Source organism: Vanessa atalanta, chromosome 22, assembly GCF_905147765.1.
Source record: "Vanessa atalanta chromosome 22, ilVanAtal1.2, whole genome shotgun sequence".
In the NCBI taxonomy this organism is placed as follows: domain Eukaryota; kingdom Metazoa; phylum Arthropoda; class Insecta; order Lepidoptera; family Nymphalidae; genus Vanessa; species Vanessa atalanta.
In genome coordinates, this window is record NC_061892.1 from 2,843,504 (window position 1) to 2,865,910 (window position 22,407).

The 22,407-nt window shown below is 40.8% G+C and overlaps 3 protein-coding genes across 4 annotated transcripts in view; 1 reads left to right on the plus strand and 2 right to left on the minus strand.

Moving 5' to 3' along the window:
- The window catches only part of LOC125072783 (protein Wnt-4-like), an 83,995-nt gene extending 78,869 nt beyond the window's left edge, over positions 1-5,126 (plus strand). For both annotated transcript variants that reach the window (XM_047683475.1, XM_047683476.1), the window contains exons 4-8: positions 1,734-1,891; positions 2,081-2,188; positions 2,369-2,515; positions 2,702-2,829; positions 3,283-5,126. In XM_047683475.1, the coding sequence (XP_047539431.1) occupies positions 1,734-1,891; positions 2,081-2,188; positions 2,369-2,515; positions 2,702-2,829; positions 3,283-3,484 (743 nt within the window). In that variant the 3' untranslated portion in view covers positions 3,485-5,126. The remainder of the gene's footprint in view (positions 1-1,733; positions 1,892-2,080; positions 2,189-2,368; positions 2,516-2,701; positions 2,830-3,282) is intronic.
- A 152-nt stretch (positions 5,127-5,278) lies between these two features.
- Positions 5,279-7,423, minus strand: LOC125072578 (chitin deacetylase 8-like). The gene is made up of 6 exons (XM_047683208.1): positions 7,259-7,423; positions 6,845-7,157; positions 6,503-6,770; positions 6,056-6,242; positions 5,560-5,697; positions 5,279-5,434 (listed from the first exon to the last, which is right to left on the minus strand). Exons 1-6 carry the CDS (start codon positions 7,421-7,423, stop codon positions 5,360-5,362), a joined length of 1,146 nt encoding a protein of 381 aa, XP_047539164.1. The 3' UTR covers positions 5,279-5,359.
- Positions 7,424-9,156: 1,733 nt separating this feature from the next.
- Positions 9,157-17,320, minus strand: LOC125072579. Its single transcript, XM_047683209.1, has 2 exons — positions 15,830-17,320; positions 9,157-9,270 (listed from the first exon to the last, which is right to left on the minus strand). The coding sequence occupies exons 1-2, from the start codon at positions 17,318-17,320 to the stop codon at positions 9,157-9,159; spliced, it is 1,605 nt and encodes a 534-aa protein (XP_047539165.1).
- Between the last annotated feature and the right edge of the window lie 5,087 nt (positions 17,321-22,407).

A 22,407-nucleotide genomic window follows, 5' to 3' on the forward strand; every position in this document is an offset into this window, starting at 1 on the left:
TTCGAATTGCTTCTGTTGTATTTTTGCATTCGAAAATTTAATCTAGAAAATAAATATTATATTAATAATTTTAAAGATTTTTGAGGATTGTATAAAACTGTATAAAAGGCGTGGGATTTTTACGTCTTTTACTGTTATTTATTTTATCAAAAAGTTCAACAAATTCTTTAACGTTTTCAAAATAAGAAGTAAAGTTTAAAATTGGAACTATATTTTTAAATACATGTATCAACATCAGTGATTTGAAAAATGATTTAAAAATTCGAATATTATAAACAAATTGAATGTGAAAAATATCCAGACTACGATTGATGCAAAGATTCCTTCATTTAGAAACGATTAGAATATAAACAGCTGTAACATCTGTCTGGCTGACGTTTTCGTATAAATATATTGTAATATGCAATCCATTAAAATCGTAGCAGACTTTAAAATGGGATTTAAATATCCGATAAGATTATTCAAATTCAAATGTTCTGGTTTTAAATGTCTTATGATAAACATATGAATGTCAGAGTTTAACGTCGACACCTTTATTTTAAACGTCCGCAAATGTTACATAAATCATTCCAATGTATGCCGATGTGTTTAGTATTTTTTTGTTAAATTGGTGTTTGTACTTGTTTTAACTGTAAACTCAAGTCAACAGGGATAGAAAATAAATTAAAAATCAATGTTAATTTCAATTTCTTGCCTATCATCACATAGTATATAGCCAAACAGCAAATTTAGTATGTTTCGAGGGGTGAGTGAGCTAGTATAATTACAGGCACAATGAATTTATCTTAATTTCGAAGATTGGTTATTACGAACCACCAAGTGGTCCACTAGCTTGACAGACTATTAATAATAAATCTCATATAAAACCATTGATAAAAAGGCATAATATTATTATTACTTTAATTTTCATGTAGAAAAATAATTACTTTAGTGTATTTAATTTACATATCTGTGTAAAGTATTTAAATTAATACTTTGTTATATTTAATTACATATGACGATTCATGCTTTCATGAACCTACTTAATGTTAAAGAATAAAGAATATTTTGGTGTCAAATCATGTTTTTTTGACTTATTTTTCACTGATCATATCTATGTATGTAAATTTAAAAATATTTTATGGAACCGAAAATAAATTTTAAAACAAGAAGTAATTAACGTCACTAAAATAAACTGTTTATTCTAAATACGCCTTATGAACTATGTTTCATGTCAGACATATTGGATAGTCCACTTCAAGATTGTGTTCAAGGAATTTCTTCTCTTCATGTATCTTGTTTATTTTCAAATGTCGATTACTGGGATCACGTGTGTACTTGTTGACGGAGCCGCTCAGTTTGTTTAACATATACTACTAATAACATAACCAGCGTTAATTGAACCATGGAACTCTGAATGGAACTAAGATTTGTTGATTTTTTTAACCTTAAAACGACTATGCAGGGATCTTTTTTACTGGTCTAGTCCAAATACGGTCGGTCACTGAACTTTCCCTACAAGTCTTTTAGTTGAAGTCTTGAAGCCATATGTCAAATATACAATTTCGTTGAAAATCATTCGCTTCAATGTAATCTCATTCGAGTACCTTGATCAATAAAATTGTTCTAGGACTATCTACAAAGTTACTCGTAAGGTAAAAAAGTAGTGCTTATTAAAACTCAAAATCACGTTGGTACAAAAGAAAAATTAATAACTCGTCAACGATACCTAAATTAAAATTATTACGTTACAGAATCCCGTGAATCTGCATTTGTCCATGCTCTCTCAGCGGCAGCATTGGCTCATGCCGTGGCACGTGCATGTAGTCGAGGCGAATTAAACGAATGTTCTTGTGATGCTCGCGTGAGAAAACGCACTCCTCGACATTGGCAGTGGGGTGGATGTTCTGAGGTATAATACATGTGACATATAAAATTAATTAATATTAATTAATACCAGATAAGGTACCGATCTCAAAATAATCGGAAAACGCTACTTTGTTAACGTTGAAGCTTAAAAATAAAATACTCCAAAAGTATTACAAGTAAATTAGAAAGCCGATAATGGATTTTTATCGAATTGACCATTTATAATTTTCAGGACATAAGATATGGTGAAAAGTTTAGTCGAGATTTCGTAGATGTTAAAGAGGACAAGGAAAGCGATGAAGGAATAATGAATCTACATAATAATGAAGCTGGACGCAGAGTAAGTTATTTAACGATTTAATGAATATTTTGTTGTATCATTGGATCAGATTATGCTGTCCCTTAGTATACCTATTAAGTTTCTACTTGTTAACAACAAGCGGCACCATTGTAGAGATAATTTGTCCATAATTTTTTCTTCATATCATCTGATCTCATTATTGGTTATTAAACCGTTCAGGCTGTCCGTGGTCGAATGCAACGTGTCTGCAAATGTCATGGTATGTCCGGTTCGTGTTCAGTGCGGGTGTGCTGGCGGCGTCTCCCACAGCTAAGGATCGTGGGTGACTCTTTAAGTACAAGATATGAGGGCGCGTCGCATGTGAAGGTAATTTTCATCACTTCAGTTTGTTTATGATATCAAATGTTGTTTTTAATTAAAATATTTTTTTTAAAATGTATATTCATCAATTGTTTCTATGCCTTTGACTTAATATATGATTATTATGTTTTATTATTTTATATGTTGAGTTTTTTTTAACTAATGTTTATTTTAAAACATTCCTTTGTTTAGATTGTAGAAAGGAAAAGAGGGAAAAATATCAGGAAATTAAGACCAATTCACGCAGATATGAAGAAACCGAACAAAACGGACTTAGTTTACCTCGAGGATTCTCCTGATTATTGTGAACCTAACGATGAGTAAGTTATTATTATATATTATTAATAATAGCTTTTTAATTACATCGACAATATTCTATTAAATATAAACAGATCTAAAAAGATTATGATGGAGTAGAATTAATTGAATAGCAATCGTATTCGCTGGGCAATAAATGTTCTTATTGAAGTAAATGCCGAGCGTGGAAAGGATTTATTTACTTGTTTTTAGTAGTAGTAGTCGGAGGAAAATGTTGATTATATCGAGTTGAATTTAATAGGTAGGCCAATTCAATATTGCGACGTTTAATGATTATTAAAAAAAGTCACAAAATTATGTAAACATTACGTGAATTTTCTTATGTCTTATATTGCATTTCAAATGAGCTAAAACAAAGTACTGAACCTATCTCCAAAAGATTAAAAATTTGGAGATAATATGAAATCAGACGTAATAAACAAGTCCTATAAATATATCAATAAAAATATTTTCAGACTCGGCATTCTTGGAACACGCGGAAGAACATGTAATAGGACATCTGCTGGATTAGATGGCTGTCGTCTGTTATGCTGTGGACGCGGATATCAGACCAGAGTCAGAGATCACGAGGAGAAGTGCAGATGTCGTTTTGTATGGTGTTGTAGAGTCCATTGCGAGATATGTCGGTCAAAGCGTGACCACCACGTTTGTAATTAAAGACTAAGTAGATGTGATAGTTACTGTGACATTTAAGAGGCAAGACTTGATCTGCGATGGTAACGTGAAATTGTAAAGCATTGGGAACTAGGATAGAATGTCTCTGGTTTAACTTTGTCAGATTATAACGAATCGAGAATTTGGGTTAATTGGTAATGATTATAATTTATTCGACATATTTACCGTATCTGATATTGGAGAAAGATGATATCTCTTCATTCCAAGGAATTATATTATCATATCGATAGTACGTTAATTTTGTGCCAAATAAAATCATGATTGGATATAAAAATGACGAAAACCACGAAGACCGAATTGCTTGAAGTGTGAACTAATTTATGTATGAAAAAATGCAACTGTATCACGTACTTAATTATATAACGTTATCTGATTATATATTTTCAATTATCTGATAAATACTCCATTAAAATATATATATTCAATGAGAGATTTTAATCAGTGCAACAGTGTAATTGTTGATATTTATCATTAGAGTGATCGCAAGATTGTCGTGTAGTGCGATATAAGTAATTGCAAAATTATCAATGGACTGATGTATTTAGTTATTTATAATTTTAATTGTTTTCTGATTGTAAGCTTTAAAAATTTTTTTACAGTATTACCAACTAATTTATTTTATTTTACGTTTTATATTGTATAAAGTTGTAAATAGTACTTTTGTTATAGGTTATTTTAGTTGTTAGTGCAAACTGTTGAGGTTAATTGAATACATTTTCTTTTTACTGTATTCCTAGGAATAGGACTGGATAAATGTAATATTTTGTTAACTTAACATCAGAAGCATGACTAGGTTCGGTGCACTTCAATACTATATATTTCCTCTTAAACTTGACAACGTATTACTTTTATCACACACAATCATTGATTGTAAATAGTGATTACGCACTAAATGTACTTATTAGAATTAAATTATTTTTACGTTCTACCTCAGATATGGAATCTTTTTAACCAGCTTCATCAATAAACGCAAGGGAGGCGTGTGACTCGTGAAGTCTTCTAGAATTATTTGTTGATGTAAATAAATCTTGATATTAAGTTAGTAATTTATTGTATTAGATTGTGATAGTTTTATATAAGCTAAAAATTTAACCAAACGAAACGTGTAGTATTTCGTAATTTAAAAAATTTTCCGATTCTATAGATTCTAGAATTTTCCAGTGTAAAATGTCCATAGTAATAACAAAACACCACGGAATATACATTTATCAATGGCAAATCATTAGATTTATATAAAACTACTTGCGTATAGTCTGTTTCTAATATTAAGGTTAAGAGGCTTTTTGGTAAGACAAATATTTGGGCTTAGCGTTGTACTAATGAAAGAGTGCTTCTAGGTACTATACATGGCCCTAAATTATTTAACCTTTTAAAAAATTGGAACTCCAAAAAAAAATACGGTGAAAATCAAATGGTTTAATAACAATTCAAGGTCAATTAAGTAATTTAACTATAATTTGAACACATTAAAATTAGAATGTAAGTGACCTCATGGGTCCATACCAAATGTTAATGTTTATAAGTAAGAATGATTAGTGTACAGTCGACAATATTTGTGGTATTGTCTTGTTATGACTGCTCACTGTACACTTGTATGGAATATTAGAATCAAGACCTTTAGCATAATCTCTTTGAATATGGAATAGTTACTATTTGATGTAAAATACATAAATAAATGTATCATAAAATTAATTGTTTTAATTAACCCTTCTTGTCCTTCTGTATGAATTTTTGGTACGTTCTTTAAATTATCACGTGTGGAATAAAAATCATGGATTAGTGTAAATAAACTGCATTCGATGTTAGTTATACTGTATTTATTTACCTTTAATACAAAAACTTATATTTTACAAATGTTTATTGTCCAAGGGGGTTGTTGAGCCAAGGGTACACTCTTGGACAGTTCCTGCAGACACGCATGTAGTACACTTTCTGTAAATACAAATTTATCACTTTAAAAAACTCCAACAATTACAAGGACAATTTATGACGTGTCCACTGAATAAAAGTTTAGAATTTCGAAATAAGTCCATTGAAATATGGAACATTTAATTTACCTCTGTATGATTGCCTGTAATTCCATTGCAATTTGTTTGTCTGCACCGAGAAGGAGTCAAGCTTTTACATTGTCTTTTAGCATATTGATCGACAGAGATGGGGTTTTGCACCCAGTTGATGACTTCATTGGCATTTACCTGAAATAAAAGAAGAATATAAAAAAAGAGAATAAGAAAAGAAACGAAGAATATATCAATTCTCAGTCAATTCTAAATTTCGCTCATGTATCGTTTATTTCAAGAAAACACAAAGTAACAGCGCGTAGAGATCTATTAGACCAGTCACCGTTATCTGAGTAAGTTGCTGTTTGTAGTTATTTCACAAAAGTGACAACATTTCGTCAACAAGACTACCTAACAATGAAACATATTGATGTCGCATTTTTAGAGAAAATTGCACTATATAATGGAATCATCCTTACAATTATGTATCACAATAAGTTTTTTTTTTATCAGAGATCCAAAATATTTGAACAATACATAAAATAATATTTACCATAAAAACGTCATTTAGGTTGTTGATCATGTCCAAGAAGCGAGTTAATGCTCTTCTAAGCCCAGGGTTTATCCTAACGTACCATTCGTGGATGAAAAACCCAAATGGAGCTCGATTATTGAGATAATGTCTTTCGAAGTTTTTAAGAATGAGGTTAAACCATCCCTCTTCATTATCTGGGCCTGGACTGAAAATATAATGTAAAAGTATATTAAAATCTGAAATATAAATTATTGTGAATAAAATACGTAATAGACCTTATAAAGGTCGTATGTACAAAGTGTTTCCAAATCGCCATTTTTTAATATAGATTTACATTTACACATACACTGTGAAGCTGTGTAGTGGGCACATGTTCTTATCCATATCCTTTTATAAGAAAAAAGAGATTAGTTAAAGACACGTGGACTTTGTATTTGAAATCATAACTATTTTGCAATTACTTACTTGTAGTAACAAGTGTCTACCATTGAGCAAGGCACTCCTTCTAAGTCAGACCACGATATCATGGGAATGATCCAAGTACCAGGAAGAGAAGCGGTGGGGCAAGGAGGGATGATACAGTCTTGAATAGATTGGTAATGAAGAGTATATGGCCAAAGACCAGGATTAGTATATTTGATAGTGGGCCAACTCAAATCGTAAGTAAGACCAGCGCTTGCCATCATTTGGTAAGTCGTATTACCAGACATTTGAAGGAACGGACTCCGTAATCCTGGAATATATTTTTAAATTAATTAGCTGTAATATTTAGCAAACGACGAAATAAAAAATTAAACCTTTAGTTACCATGAATAGAATTAATAGGTATGTTTGCGAAATGTGCGACTTGACGTTTCTGATCACCGATTTCCCGCATGAGTCGTTCATATGAAGCGTCTCTCCAGTATTCTTGGTCAGCTTTATGGGATATCGAGTGCAGAGCGATCTCGAAACCTCTGTTGTATAATTCATTGACTATAGTATAATCAGTGTATTCATGTGATACGAAAAATGTAGTCCCAATGGGACAATTATTTTTATTTTTTCGATTGTACAGAAGTGATCTGTATGTTGCTATATTGCTGACGGTGACCGCGTCGTCAAATGTTAAAGTGACAAACTGCAAGTAAAGAATTTCATTGAATAAAAAAATACACAAGGTTTGAGGACAGACGAAATCATAATACTTCGTAATGTTAAAATATATTTATCTGGATTTACCTGAGGAGTATCCCTGGGTGCTAATCCTCCTGGAATATTGACAGAAGAACATCTGCACATTGGCAGTTTACAGATATCTTCATCGCATGGTTCGGCCAATTGAAGTTCTCTAGCAAAAGCAAACGCAATAAGCGCCAGAAATAATGCAACAGAAGCGAACTTCATGTTGGCTTGTTATGTTAACAATTGTCGACAGCAATGCTAATCAACATTTTATCGTATTTATACTCATAAACTTTATCTTTCACAAATATTTAATCTTATAATAATAAAATCTGGATTGATAAACTTTTTTCGAGAAACCGTTTTCCACTGCGTAAAAATCTCTTTAGCAGATTTTACCTGACTGGTTTGTCTTGGTATTGTTTTTCACCAACACCACACTTCATTTCGATTCATTGTGTTTGACAAAAAATCTTTAGTCTGCTTTTATGAAACCCACATGAACTCCCAGAACAGCATGACACTGTGTACCAATAAAAACATCGTATATTTATTTTAAACTGCGGGATTCTTAATGACGAGCCAATCGCATTAAATCACTCGTTCTTGTGGTCTTTTAGATAAAACTGGAATAGGAAATCATAAATCTATTTAGATTTTGGTTATCTTAAATTACCAGTTAAATTTCTAGTGAATAAATTCGTAGAATCTTCAAAATAATTTTCTCCCGATAAAGTTAAATGATGATTTTAAAATCAACCCCAACCTGAATTCAATTAATCTATTATCGTGTGTCTGTGTTGACTAACTCGTTAGTCTAATGGCTGGTGATAAAGCAATAAATCCCAAGGTCTTGGGTTTAAATTTCAGGCCGGGCAGACAAAAATTTATTGGGCTTTTCTTTAGAATTTCTCAGTAATAGCCTGAAGTCTGGAAATTGGAAGTATGTACAGTTCCGTGCCTCGGAAAACACATAAAGCCGTTGGTCCTGCTCTTGAAATCTTACGGATCGTGTCAGGTTTGCCTTCCAATCGGATTATAGTTAGGGAATAGATAGTGCACCTGAGTTTGCGCATAAACTAAATACAGCCTGCATAACTATGCAGGTTGTAGACCAGCCAACTGGCTGGTCTCCCTTGAAAATGGTATTCGTCGCAAAAACCGGATAAAATCATCATCATCATGTATAAGAAGAAGAAGGTGAGGGGCTTAGGAAAATAAAATAATAAATAATATAAACTAACTATGCTGTATCAAAGAGAAGGCGTATTTACAGTTAACAGTTTGTTCAATTTTTGTATTCTTTCGATGAATAAAAAGCAGCGGTGAAATATATAAAAGCAAACAAAATAAGATAGTAGCTGATCACCATATAAACTAGGGGATGAGCCACTGGATTGACCATGACATAACTCATAGACTTAGTAATCTATGCGATTAAAATATAGAAACAAAGTTTTTAGCAGCACATGAGAGTTATATAAAATGTTATTCGTGACTAAAGTGAAACTCTGTACAACATAAATTGCCTCCACCAACTTTTGTCATTGCGTGCTGTTATAACATTCCCTTGCACACTATAATGCTTACTCATGATTATCATTGTCTTAACGTCTCCAAATCCTAACCTACTTCCATATTCGACGGTTGTCTTAAGAAATTTTTATTTAATTTTTTTAAAAAGTTTTAACCCCTAAACTCTATAACATTGGTGAAAGCGGTGGGATTTTTCAAAAAAAAAAGGAAATCTCTGGTACCGTCTCCGATATTCTAATATCGAATTAGTTATTCACGAGAATATTCTACATTAATATCGTACATATAAAATACTGCAAAGCCGGGTATACAAGTAACGCCAAGTAATTTTCTGGCATAATAGAAAATAATAATATCCTGAGAACTAATGTGTTGTGATAATATCCTGAGAACTACTGTGTCGTAATAATATCCTGAGACTACTGTGTTGTGCTGTTGTTGCTATTGCTGAAGTAGCCGAAAAGAGTGAGAAAAGAACATTCATCCACCGAGGGAATTCCTGCAGGTGACGCACATCGCGTTATCTGTTTCGCCTACCACATTAAAACGCATAGTCATGATAATATTCGTTATCACCTTCTTATGCATGTAAGTAATTTTTGGTTATTGCTTATATTGAACTTTAATTAAGCTTTATTCCATGTATGTATTCCATTTTAATTTTCAATTAATAGTTGTAAACGTGTGTTAAGCCTTTTATATTATTTTAGACAATCTCTTGTGTATTTTTGTTTGTGTTTGTTTTATAAGTCTTAAAATATGTCTGAGAGTAGAGTTCAAAGCCCAAAGCCAGAAATTAATGTAACAGACACAGAGGATGATGGTTTTATCCCTTCACCTTCGGCTTCCACTACAAGGTTAGTAGCCAAAAAGAAAACTACCAGTACAACTGCCAAAATAGAACTTGACCTTTCAACATTATTAAAATTTATAAAACCTTTCGGCAGTTGTAGAGAGATAATAAATTCCTTTTTAGTTAATTGCAATAACGCATATGAGCTAGCCACAGATTCTCAAAAGGATATTTTATTTAAATATATTTTATGTCAATTACAAGGCACAGCACAAACCACTTGTTCTGTTCAAGAATTTACTAACTGTTTACAACTCAAGGAATTTCTTAAAACTCAATTTAGTAAGAGAAAACACTACGCACATCTTCTCACTGATCTTCAACAATGTAAACAACTGTTACAAGTTAACGAGTCTATAAACCAATACGCTCGAAGAATCGAAACATGTCTGTCCCAATTACTAAGTGAAATTTCTATTTCTCATAGACATAAAAGCCGAGAGATGATTGGACGCACAGCGGCCATGGAGGAATTAGCACTCCATCATTTTCAAACGGGATTGACGCCCCGAATTTCGAATATCGTTAGATGTAAATCGCCTAAAACGCTTAATGAAGCTGTCAATATAGCCATAACCGAAGAAAAGATTCAACAGTATCTATATCCTCAATATGTGTTTACATCCATGTTAGTCTATAATACTGCCGTACATTCAACAACACACTACTCACCTTATGAGTTACTACTCGGACACAAACCTCGCATCTCAGACTCTGTATACGATGAGAATTCGACAGCCACGTATCTCCAATACATCAGGCTCTTGCAACACCGCTTAAAACATGCTCGTGACAAAGCCTTAGAATACATACATAAATCTAAAGAAACCTCAAAATCTTACTATGACTCTCGTACTCGTCCCGTTGTATTTAAGTAGGTGACTATGTTTTAATAAAAAATCACCTTAGGATGCGTAAAGCTTTATCACCCATTTGGATGGGCCCATACTAGGTTGTGAAAGTTCATGGCAATCATACCTTATCCCTTCTAAGAAACAGATGCCATGTTAAGCATCATTATGATGAGATTAAATTCGTGAGAGTCAATGATGAAACGCTCACGCTTAAAAAATCTATATAAACATTTTCTATGAGTTTTAGTTTACACTTGTTTTGTTTATACACCTTTAGATATACACCTTTTAAACTCAATTTTACAGCACTAGTAAGTAAGTACCTAATTCTAGAAGTAAATATATAATTATTACATTACCCTTTTATTAGTAATTAAGAACCAACTTAAATGTAACTTTTCATTACAGCGGTTTGGCCCAAGGTCTCACTGAATATGTGCATTCAATCAATACAAGCCCTGGAATTTATTTCGACGCAGTTGGCGAACTCAAAATTAATACCGGACACTTAGCCATAGTGACCTCATACGATATTTCTTATATAGAACCCCAAATTCAGAATATCAATACTGTAATAAACCAAATTGATTTCGTAAAATCCTTAGAATGTTTGAAATGAACACATTGGAACCTCTCACAGTTAGATATCATGACGTTGTTTCCGAGTATGCTTCCATCGAACATCTGTCAAGTCATAATATGTTTAAACGTAAGGCTAGTAGGTGCTATAGGTTCCCTGTCTTAAACCATATTTGGTACTCTAAACGAGGATGATGCTATCAAATACGATAACGCAATACGAAATGTACAAAATAATGAGAAAAGGTTAAGTTCGTTAATAAAAGAAAACATTTTAATTACGTCTTCCACTTTTTCTAAATTTAATGTGACCTTAAATCAAATAAATACTGATTTAAATACTATTGGAACAGGTATTGTCAATATTCCAAATGATTGTTTTGCATGTTGTAAAAGCACTAAACTAATTCCTAAGTTTAATTATATAAAAATTAATGTCAGCGTAATCCATTCAGATTTTAATATTATAAACGATTCTGTTGAACTGTTGTATTCTAGATAAGTTTAAAGATAAATAGTGAACCTCGTATTAAAGTACAAAACATCGATCTAGATCTTTTTACTCCGGAAACTAAGTCAAGATTAAATTCAATCTCCGATAAAATAGACCAAACTATCAATCAACACCAAATAATCAAATACGAGACTCATTATTCAATTTTATTAATAGTAATTACTTGTATTATCTTTGTGTATTGTATAATTAAGTGGTTTTTGTATATTAAATCACACAACCGTCATCCCTACCGATTTCCCTTATTTTCCCGACCAATTTCAATGGACCCACCTCTGAAAGAAGTACCTAATCCCCATCCAGCCATTTCCGTTAAGGTCAGTAAGATTCCCCAAAGGCCAGAGAACATTTCATCTCCTACTACAAGAAGAAATATATGATTTTCTACTGTTTTCCTAAACTTTGAAGTTCAACCCCAAAGTTTGGTCTACCCCGGGGAGGTGTTGTAACATTCCCTTGCACCCTATAATGCTTACACATGATTATCATTGTCTCGACGTCTCCAAATCCTAACCAGTAGTCAGTCAGTCCTTTTTTTTTTTTTTTTTTTTCTCGCTGGAAAAACGCGTTACGCGCTTCCCCCACGTGATGGAAGGTGGGGGGGTGTGTGGGACTCCCCGGAGCCCTGGACGCCGAGTGCGCCCAGGTACGCCGGGTTTACCCACTAAAAAACCAGCGGTACCCTCTCCGTCTTTCGGCGGGCGCCACGGGATCGCTTGCGCATGCTACCGTGACGCCCTGACGGTCGGCCCGCCTATGCGGGCCTCCAACACCTAGAGGGGGTTCTCGGGGTACTGAGACCCCCCCTAGTCCCTGCGACGCCTATTGAGGCGGGGGGAGAAGGTGCGCGTAGCGCTTCTTCCTCCTCCCCGGTCGTCTTCGGCGGAGCGGGTCTGCAGCGGCATCCTCTTCCCGCTCCCGCTCCGCGGCTTCCTTCTGCGACATCACGCTTTCGCAGAAGGAGCGCATCTCCGACCAACACGTCTCACTACCGAGCATTTCGTTGACGATGCTCGGCAGCGAGAGGTCTCCGCCCATAGTCGCCGCAAGGGTGTGCCTCTGGGGCCCCCACGCAGCACACTCACTCAGGGTGTGGTGCGCCGTGTCGACTGGCGCACCACACTCGTGGCAGGAGGTTGACACCTCCCGCCGCGCTATCCCGTGCAGGTACTTACCGAAGCATCCGTGCCCGGTAAGTACCTGCGTCATCCTGAAGGTGAGTGTGCCCTTCTTCCTCTCGACCCAGCGACTCAAGTGGGGCCGGATCGCCTCCACTGTCGCCAGGCCCGCCGTGGGTGACCCCAGATCCTCCTGCCATCGGGCGATCAGGGCTCGCTGGGCTAGAGCCCTGATCCGCCCGACCTCCGCCGAACCTGGACGGTCGCCGCGGTTCCTCGCCTCGACCCGGAACCGGTACACTTCCGCGAGCACCTCCGCCTGGAGCTCCCAGGGCGGATCGCCCGCGAGAAGTGTCGCCGCAGCCCACGACACCGTACGGTACCCTCTGATGCCTCTCACCGCTATGACCCTCTGCGGCTTACGCAGCAGGGCCCGGTTGTCAGCGGTGAGGGCGTCGACCCAGATCGGGGCACCGTACAGCGCCATCGACCTCACTACGCCGGAATATAGACGCCGGCATAGCGATCCCGGCCCCCCCACATTCGGAAGGAGGCGGCCGAGAGCGGCGGCGGCGTTGATGAGCCTCGGGCCGAGATGGACAAAATGCTGCCCGAAGCTCCATCGACCGTCCAGGATGAGGCCCAGATACTTCATCTGGGCCTGCACCTTGATCACCGTCCCCCGGACGGTGATACTCGCCCCTCGTGGGGGTCCTTGCCGTGGACCGTGGAACAGGAGGGCCTCCGTTTTGGATATGGAGACCCTCAAGCCCAGCATTCCCATACGGTCCACGGTGAGAGCCGTTCCGACCTCGGCGAGGCGTGCCGCCTCCCGAAAGTCCCGCCCAGTCGCCGTGACGAGGGTGTCGTCAGCGTAGCACAACACCCCCATCCCGGGAAGGACGGGAGCTCGCAGGAGCCAGTCGAAACCGACGTTCCACAGGATTGGGCCGAGAACCGACCCCTGTGGAACGCCGCAGCCTACCCGACGCCGGACCAGCCTCCCATCGACCCCCGCCCAGAGGACCTCCCTGTCCTGGAGGTACGCCTCCAGCAGCCTCCTGAGATAGGTCGGCACCCCATGGTATCGGAGTGCCTCCCGTATCGTCTCGAAAGGGAGACTGTTGAAGGCGTTCGCCACGTCGAGCGACACCGCCAGGACGACTTGCCCCCGGGCCACCGCTTCCGTCGTCCGAGTCTTCAGGGCGTCCAGGGCGTCGACCGTCGACCGGCCCGCCCTGAACCCGTACTGAGCCTCTGAGAGACCCGGACCGACCTCCTCGAGGTGCTGAACGAGACGGGCTGCGAGGACCTTCTCGAAGAGTTTGCCCGTCTCGTTCAGCAGCACTATTGGCCTGTATGCCGAAGGGGAATCCATCGGCCGACCTTCCTTCGGCAACAGGACCAACTTTCCTTCCTTCCAAGGCTTCGGAAACTGCCCGCTGCACAGGCACTCGTCGAACAGCTCCCGAAGCCTTGCACCCAGGAATTCCAGGGCGTCGCACAGAACACGCCCTGGAACCCCGTCCGGACCCGGCGCCGTGTTCTTGGCCCTCAAGCGGCCGAGGGCCATCTCCATCTCCCGCTCCGTGATCAGTGGTGGAGCCACTGCGTCTTCGATCACGGAGCGGGGGGCCATCTGCGGAGGGACATGCTCGCCTGGATGGGGAAAGAGTTCCCCGACCAGGCGCAGGAGGAGTTCCGGCGGCAGCGTCTCAGTGACGGGGGCGCCTTGGGTGCGGAACTTTCCGCGTACGCCGCGGTACGGGCGCCCCCACGGGTCTCGATTGAGACCCGCCAGAAGCTCCTCCCTGGCCTTCTCCTTGGCCTTGCTTATCGCCAGCTGCAGATCTTTTTTCAACTGGCGATAAGCGTCCAACATCTGTCCCTCCAGGTCCGTGTCGAGGCCGTTGCGCCTTCGACAGCGGACGTAGGCCCTCCGCGCCCGGCAGCACGTCGCCCGAAGGTCGGCGATTTCGGGCGACCACCAATAGACGTGCCGGCGCGGAACCCTGCGCCGGGTCCGAGGCATGGCCGCATCGCAGACCTCCTTGAGCGAACTGCGCATGCGGCCCGCCAGCTCCTCTGCGCTGGCGCCCTCCGTCCTCCCCGCGGAACCCCACCGCTGCACGATGGCGGCCTCCTTGACCAGCTCTCGATCGACCTGGCCGAGAGACCACCTCGGCAGCGTAGTCGGCACCCTCTGGGGTTCCGCCGGCCTGCGAGAGGTGAAGATCTCGAATCGGATGTACCGGTGATCCGATAGAGTCTCCACCTCCTCCTCCACTCTCCAGTCGACCACTCTGCGTGCAACGACAGGGGTGGCGAACGAAACGTCCACCACGGAACCCCCCTGATGTCGCACGCAGGTGTGAACCTGCCCCCTGTTGAGAAGGGACAGGTCGGAGAGCAGGGCCCACACCTGGACGGCCCTCCCTCGCGGATTCGTGGCGGGGTTGCCCCAGGCACGCGACTTTGCGTTTAAGTCGCCGAGAACCAGTATCGGTTTCGGCGACTGCCTGGCCACCGCAGCTCTGAGTAAGCCGAGATAAGTCTCGAACTCAGCCAGGCTGCGGTTAGGGGAGAAGTACGTACCGACGACGACGTACTCCCCCCACCCCACCACTACGTATCCCGAGCCCCTCTCGATGAGTGAGAGGGGGGGGCCCGTTCCGCTCCTCGTGAGAACCGCCACGGTGTCGTCCGAGTCCCCCAGCCAGTGAGGTAGGGGAGGGACGAAGTAGGGCTCGCAGGCCACCGCCAGGTCTACCTGCCACTCCGCCATGGACTGCAGCAGAAGGTCCTGCGCTCCGGCGGAGTGGTTCACGTTCGATTGTAGGAAGCTCAGGTGTGCTGGCATACTTGATTCTTCTGAGCTTCCTCCGTAGCCTGGCGGCTTTCCTCGCGCGGGGCGGTCCTGGTTCCTTGGACCGCTTTACCCTTCGTGATGGGGGGGTTGCAATCCCTGGCCCCCATCAGGTGCCCAGAAGGCTTGCCGGCCTCCGCGCAGACCGCGCAGCGCATCTTGGCCGTGCATTCCGCCGACTTGTGGCCGTCCGAGCCACAGCGGTAGCACAGGCCTCCCCTCTCCGCCTTCGACGGGCAGAGCGCCCGTGTATGGCCCAGGCCCATACACTTGTAGCAGCGCATAGGGCGCTGCTCCACGACGGCCACCTTGGCCGAGCTCCACCCGACGAGGAGGCGACCGGCAGCGGCCAGCTTCTTCGCTGCCGTGAGGGGGCAGGTGACGCGGACCATCCCCATATAGCCGGGTCCGCGCTGCATCACTCCGCACTTCACCGCCTCGGAGGAGCAGTCACCGGCGCGCGCGATCGCCGCGGCCAGTTTCTCCAAGGTGACGGAGTCGTCGAGCCCCGTCACCTTCAGGTCGGCCTTCTTCACTGGCTGTGCGACATTGGCGACCCCGTCGAGCACGGTGCGGAGCTTCTCAGCCAGCTTCCCTGCCTGCTCCGCTTGGGCCCTCGGTATCTCGAGTACCCTGGCCCCTGTCGCAGTCCGTCTCACTTTCAGGCCGCCGCAAATGCCGAGGTCTTGGAGCTTCACTCCTTGCTCCGCCCTCTCAAGGACCTGAGCGTAAGTGACGCCCTTTTCCTCAGCCGCCGGCTGCAGCGTGAGCACGATGGCAGCCGTGCGCGGAGTGGCCAACTTCGGCTTGGCCACCTGAGGCGTCTTCGGCGGCGCCTTTGCGGCCGTAGCGTCGGCGGAAGGGGTGGTCTTGCTCCCCTTCCTGCCCTTCTTCACCACCGTGGACCAGGACGTTTCCTTGTTCGGTGGTGTCTGGGACGTCGCCGGTGCAACCGGGGCGCTTACCGTCGCACATGGAGGGCCTGCGGTCGGCGATTGTGCCACTGGTGGGGCCGTTTTCCTGGCCTTATTCGGAATCGCCGGCTGACGGGCCGCCGACGCGTGAGACGGCGTCACCTCTTGCGGTTTATCTGCCGCGGAGGGAGGTCGCTGCATCCTCGCAGGGAGGCGCTCCTCCAGGCCCGCCAATTGGTCCTTCATCGCCGCGCCGATCGACCTGACGATGAAGTCCTTGAGCTCCTCCATCGAAGGAGCGCCTCGCGGGGTGTTGGCCGCCTCGGTCGCCGCTGCCACCGTGGTACGCATCTCCGCGTACTCACGGCGGTGGGCCTTTAGCTCCGCCTTGAGGTTTTCAACCTCCCTGTGCAGGCGGTTGTTGTCCGCCCGGAGCCTCCTGCTCTCCTCGGCCTCCGTCCGAGAGGCGAGGGCCTCGACCACACCCTCCAGAGAGGTCGCTGCGTCTTTTAGCTTTTTAATAAATCCTCCTTTTAAGTTGGAGGATTTAAGAGCGACCTCTCGTATCTGGGCCGCATTTCGGCCAGCCTCCGCGCGGAGCTCCTCGGCGCTTAAGTCGGCTGGGTCTGCGATGTTTATTGCGGGGGTCGGCTCGTTGACCACCGGCGCCGCAGCCGGCGCCTTTTTAAAGGCTCGGCTGCGCAGGGTACGCTCGAAGGCGAGCTCCCTGTCTTCCTCCTCTTTCTTTTTTAGTTCAGCCCTAGCTTGGCTGAGCCCGTTCTTTGAGTTGCCGCGGCGGTCGGCAGTGAGTCTCGCCGAGTCGGAGTCCGAGTCGGAATCGTCATGGTCGACGAACCGGACCGAGGCGTCCGACGCTGTCTCCATATCGGAGTCCATAAAATTGCCTGAGGCTGCAGATTAAAGCGGCGTCCCGCAGGAAGTACTTGGGCCAGGGTGGCTCTAAGGCATCATTATTGATCCTCAGAGCCCGGGCTATCGGATAAGCCGATAAAAAATTTTTTGTTGATTTTTACCCTCCCTGTTCTATATATATATTACAGGGCGGGTGGGAGGGCACAACTGAGTGAGGTATTTTTTTCAGATTTTTACGACAAGAAATGGAGAAAAAATTTTGAAAAATGTACTTCCTAGTCAGTCAGTCCTATTCCAACTTCCATATCCGACGGATGTCTTAAGAAAATCTATTTTTTTTTTTAAAAGTCTCAACCTATAACAGTGCGGCCCCATTACGTTAAATGCATGCAATTGACATTCAAAGGCGCGTAGATATTTCTGTCGGCTCGTGACCATATGTGCACCTGTTAAAACCTTGTGCCAATTAATAAAAAAAGGCCAATGTTGATGGCGTATTGGTGATGTAAGGAATGATTTATATTCCTATCAGCCCTAATGTGTTTGGACGTTTTACCATCAGGTGGTCAATTTCTTCGTTCGCCTTCTTATTATACACAACATCACATTACACACATTTTTTTGCGAGGTTGAAATCTTAGGGCTAGAATTTATATTACCTTCTAATTCTTACTTAACTTTATTTAATATTTGTCCTTGTTTCTGTTGAAATAGTAAAATATAAATGGTTTATTAATTGAGATAGCTTGTGTCTACTGAGGTATTAATTTATTTTCAACCACGTAAGCTGAGATGATTCTACTTCTTACAAGTATTACGTGGCAAAGGAGAAACCCGCTGAAGTTACATCCAAATTTACAAATATAAAAAAATAACTCCGATAAAGCTAGAAAAGACAATTGGGCAGAATCACTAAAATTTTAAATATCAGTATATCAAATAACCTGACTAAAACTTAGAAAGCAACTACCTTTTAATGAAGCTATCTGTGTACTGCCGTCTAATACGCTAATCGGTCAATTTTGTTGTGGATTACGTTTTTAGGGTTCCATAGCCAAATCGCAAAAAAATGAACCCTTATAGATTCTTCATGTCCGTTTGTCCGTTTTGTTTGTCCGTCCGTATGGCACAGTCACTTTCTTCCGAAACTATATTGTTGAAACTTGGTAAGTAGATGTATTCTGTGAACCGCGTAAGATTTTCACACAAAAATAAAAAAAAAGCAATAGATTTTGGAGGTTCCCCATACTTAGAACTGAAACTCAAAAAAAAAAAATCATCAAACCGATACGTGTCTATCTATGGATAGGTCTTCAAAAACGATATTGATGTTTTTTATGTCATTTTTTCTAAACAGAAAAATTTGCGCGAGAGACACTTTCAAAGTGGGAATATGTATGTCCGCCCCCGTAACTTCTAAAATAAGAGAATGATAAAACAAAAAAATATATATGATGTACATTTCATTACCATGCAAACTTCCAACCAAAATAGGTTTGAACGAGATCTAGTAAGTAGTTTTTTTTAATACGTCATAAATCGTAAATTTACCCTTGATTCAAAAGTTACGACGAACTACAAGAACTTTTATATTATGTGCTGCTACGGAACCGTTCGTGGGCGAGTCCGGCTTGCACTTGGCAACTTTTTTATTTTAATTTTATTTTATTATAATTTCTGATCAATCGCTGTAATTCAAGTCGGTAATAAAAGTATGTTTATATTTTTGGATACAATATTAACTTTACTATAAACCATATAATATATATTAATATATTATATATATTATATAATAACGCAATACTCAATATTGGTGAAGTAAAACTAGCACAAACAAAATAGGGCAGGATCTGTTACCCTTGTTTGTACTCCTTGCTCTGCAGAGCATGAAGAAGTAATCATCCCAAGTGCACACGTCGTTTAAAAACGTACATCGATATCAAAGGCTTAAAAAAAGCGACCTGTTCTTTCTATGCTTTAGCCTGATTTAAAAAAAAATGTTTTTTTTTTTTTATTAATCATCTTCGTAAAGATTCTGCTATTAATAGTCATTATAAACTACTAACCGCAGCTTCAGAAATTATATAAAATTTAAATATTAAAAGAACATGAAAAACACGCTTGTCACGGTCAATGGCCTAAATTTAAAGCGGGTACGTAAAGATACTGATAACGTTTCCAAAAATGCTGCAATTTTTGGTAGTATCTTTTTCAGTTTGGCCATACAAAAACTTCTCTTATTAATACGAATTTATTTAAAAATACCGTCAATTTACAATTCAAATCTTTTCGATTAAACCAATATAGATTTTGTGCTGAAATTATTTTTTAATGTATGTATATATATAACAACAGCCTAAATCGTCTTCCAAGTCTCGTTAGTTATTCTTAAGAAATGTGTAAATTAGTTTGACATTGATGAAGGAATAACTAAAGATTTAATTGTTTATTATCTACATCATACATATAATCACCGATCCTCCCCCCAAGGTGATTATATATTATATATTGCTCATATTATAAACATCCGTCTATCCCAGCACGCAGAAACCATACTTCCCGAGTCCCAGTGTGGTTTCAGCCCAGGCAGAGGAACGGTGGATGCTATCTTTGTCGTGCGGCAAATCCAAGAAAAGAGCCTGGAACAACACCGTCCACTGTATATGTGCTTTGTAGATCTAGAGAAAGCCTTTGACAGAGTCCCGCGTGAAGCACTGTGGATAATGCTAAGGAAAACTGGATGTCCTGAGAAGTTGTTAAACTTAATACGTCAGTTTCATGACAATATGACGGTTAAAGTTCGACATGAAAATGACTTTTTCGACCAAATACCAGTAACCAGTGGCGTAAAACAGGGCTGTGTCATGGCTCCCGTTTTGTTCTCTTTATACTTCGCTTTCGTTATGCGAGATGCAACTAGAACGTGCAATAGTCAAATTGAACTTAGCTCCAGAACAGATAAGAGCATATTCGACTTGTCCCGTTTCAGAGTTAAGACTAAAGTTTCCAGGCTCTCGGTTCTAGACGTCTTATATGCCGACGATGTTTGCCTTATGGCCGACTCAATAGAGTTTCTTCAAACCTATGTAGACTCCTTACACCTGTCGTGCCGCAGATTTGGCTTGGTTATAAGCACCAGCAAAACTCAGGTTTTAAAGCAACCTGCTCGAGGTTGTCTTGTTGACCAATCGGCTATTAACTTGGATGGCTCTGCATTGGAAGAAGTTCCATACTTCAAATACTTAGGCAGCAGATTAAAGCACGACAACACACTAGAAGCAGAAATACCAGCCCGAATAGCAAGTGCTGCCGCGGCCTTTGGCAAACTTAATGCCCATGTTTGGAACTCACACGACCTCAAATTGCAAACTAAAATGATAGTATACAAAGCGATTGTCCTGCCTATATTACTGTATGCTGCAGAAACTTGGTGCTGCTATAAAGCAGACATTAAGAAACTGGACACATTCCATCTCAAGTGTCTCAGATCTATTTTGCGCATTAAGTGGCAGGACCGAATTCCAAACACCGAAGTATTACGTCGCTCAGGTATGTCTGGAATGGAAGCCCTGATAATGAAACATCAACTAAGATGGAGCGGTCACGTCTTACGCATGCCCGATAGCAGACTCCCAAAGGCGGTCTTCTATTCAGAGCTCTCCAAAGGGAAGCGGAAGCAAGGCGTTGTTTAAAACTAAATTCGGTTTCGCCAGCCATATTAGAGCCCACCAGCGTAATTTATAGGAGTCGCCGTCACCGGATGCGGTGTGGACGACATGACATATAATCATGTCAAGATGTATTTTCATAACGTTTTATATTCATTTAAAAATTCTGTAAGATGCCTATCTTTTAAAGCGTATAAATTTTGGTATCCAAATTATTTACAGTTGTAGTATTGTTTCGGATAATATTTCAGATGTTGCTTTAACCTCAACTTTATCAATTAAAATTCGAATGAAACTTATATCTGTGGATAAGTGCATTGTGTGTCTTTGTGTATTGTCTCTGTTTTCTTGGTGACTTTGTAGAAGGCAGTCCGAGTAAGATCAGATATTATACTGCCATACAGCAATACTTGATGAGCCTGTATGTCAAGCTATTTAAAAAAAAAAGTCTCTACATCTGTCTCCGCCGTCAGCTAGAACATTTCACGTCTCGTGAGGAGTCCCACAGGGACCTTCACTTGGTTCGCATTTATTTAAATTTTGTAAATACTACATTAGTCAAGCAATCGTCAATTCTATTCTATGACTTGAAGTCATATTAAAAATACGTCTGAATAGTTTTACAAATAGCGTTATTGTAATTTGTTTTATTATATATTTATATATTAAAAAAATATATATATTAGTTACTTTACCTTACCTTCAGTCTATCTCGTTGACTGATTTATTCTAAAAATATTAAAAACATTTACCAGTCCGCCAACATTTGCCACATAAAAAATTATTCTATAAAAATATTATAATAAGCCTCAACTAGATTTCGGTGATAAAATTAAAGTTAATCATAATCAATTAATCAAGGCAGACGAGCAAAAGAGAGCCGAGATGGCTCAGTGGGTAGAAAATGTGCATCATCAAAGACCACTGAATTTTAATGAGCTTAGTGTATCCACCAACCCGCAACGGAGTAGCGTGGTAAAATATGCTCCAAACCTTCTGCTTAAAGGGAGAGGCGGCCTTAGTAGAGGACAATTTAAAGGCTGTTATTGTGAATTAATCAAGGCACTCGTAATATTATGCTCGTTTAAACTCGAGGTAATTGCGTTGATGTAAATGTTGCGCCCATTGCAGATTTGGAGGCTTGAAGCGTCTATCGTAAGGATACGAATGAATCTAATATTAACCGTATTTACTATTAGGAATATATCATATTAGTAATAAGTACCTAGTAAAACTGTCCATGTCTAAATCTCATTGATTCGAGTATCTTCACATAGTATAAAACAAAGTCACTTACGATCTTTTAAACTTTACAACGGATATTAATGCGGTTATCATAAATAAACTCCAAAAAATGGTTCAAGAAGAAGGTTTATACCTAAATTTCAACTTCACGACCGGAACAAATTTATGTTTGCTTTTCAATCTGTC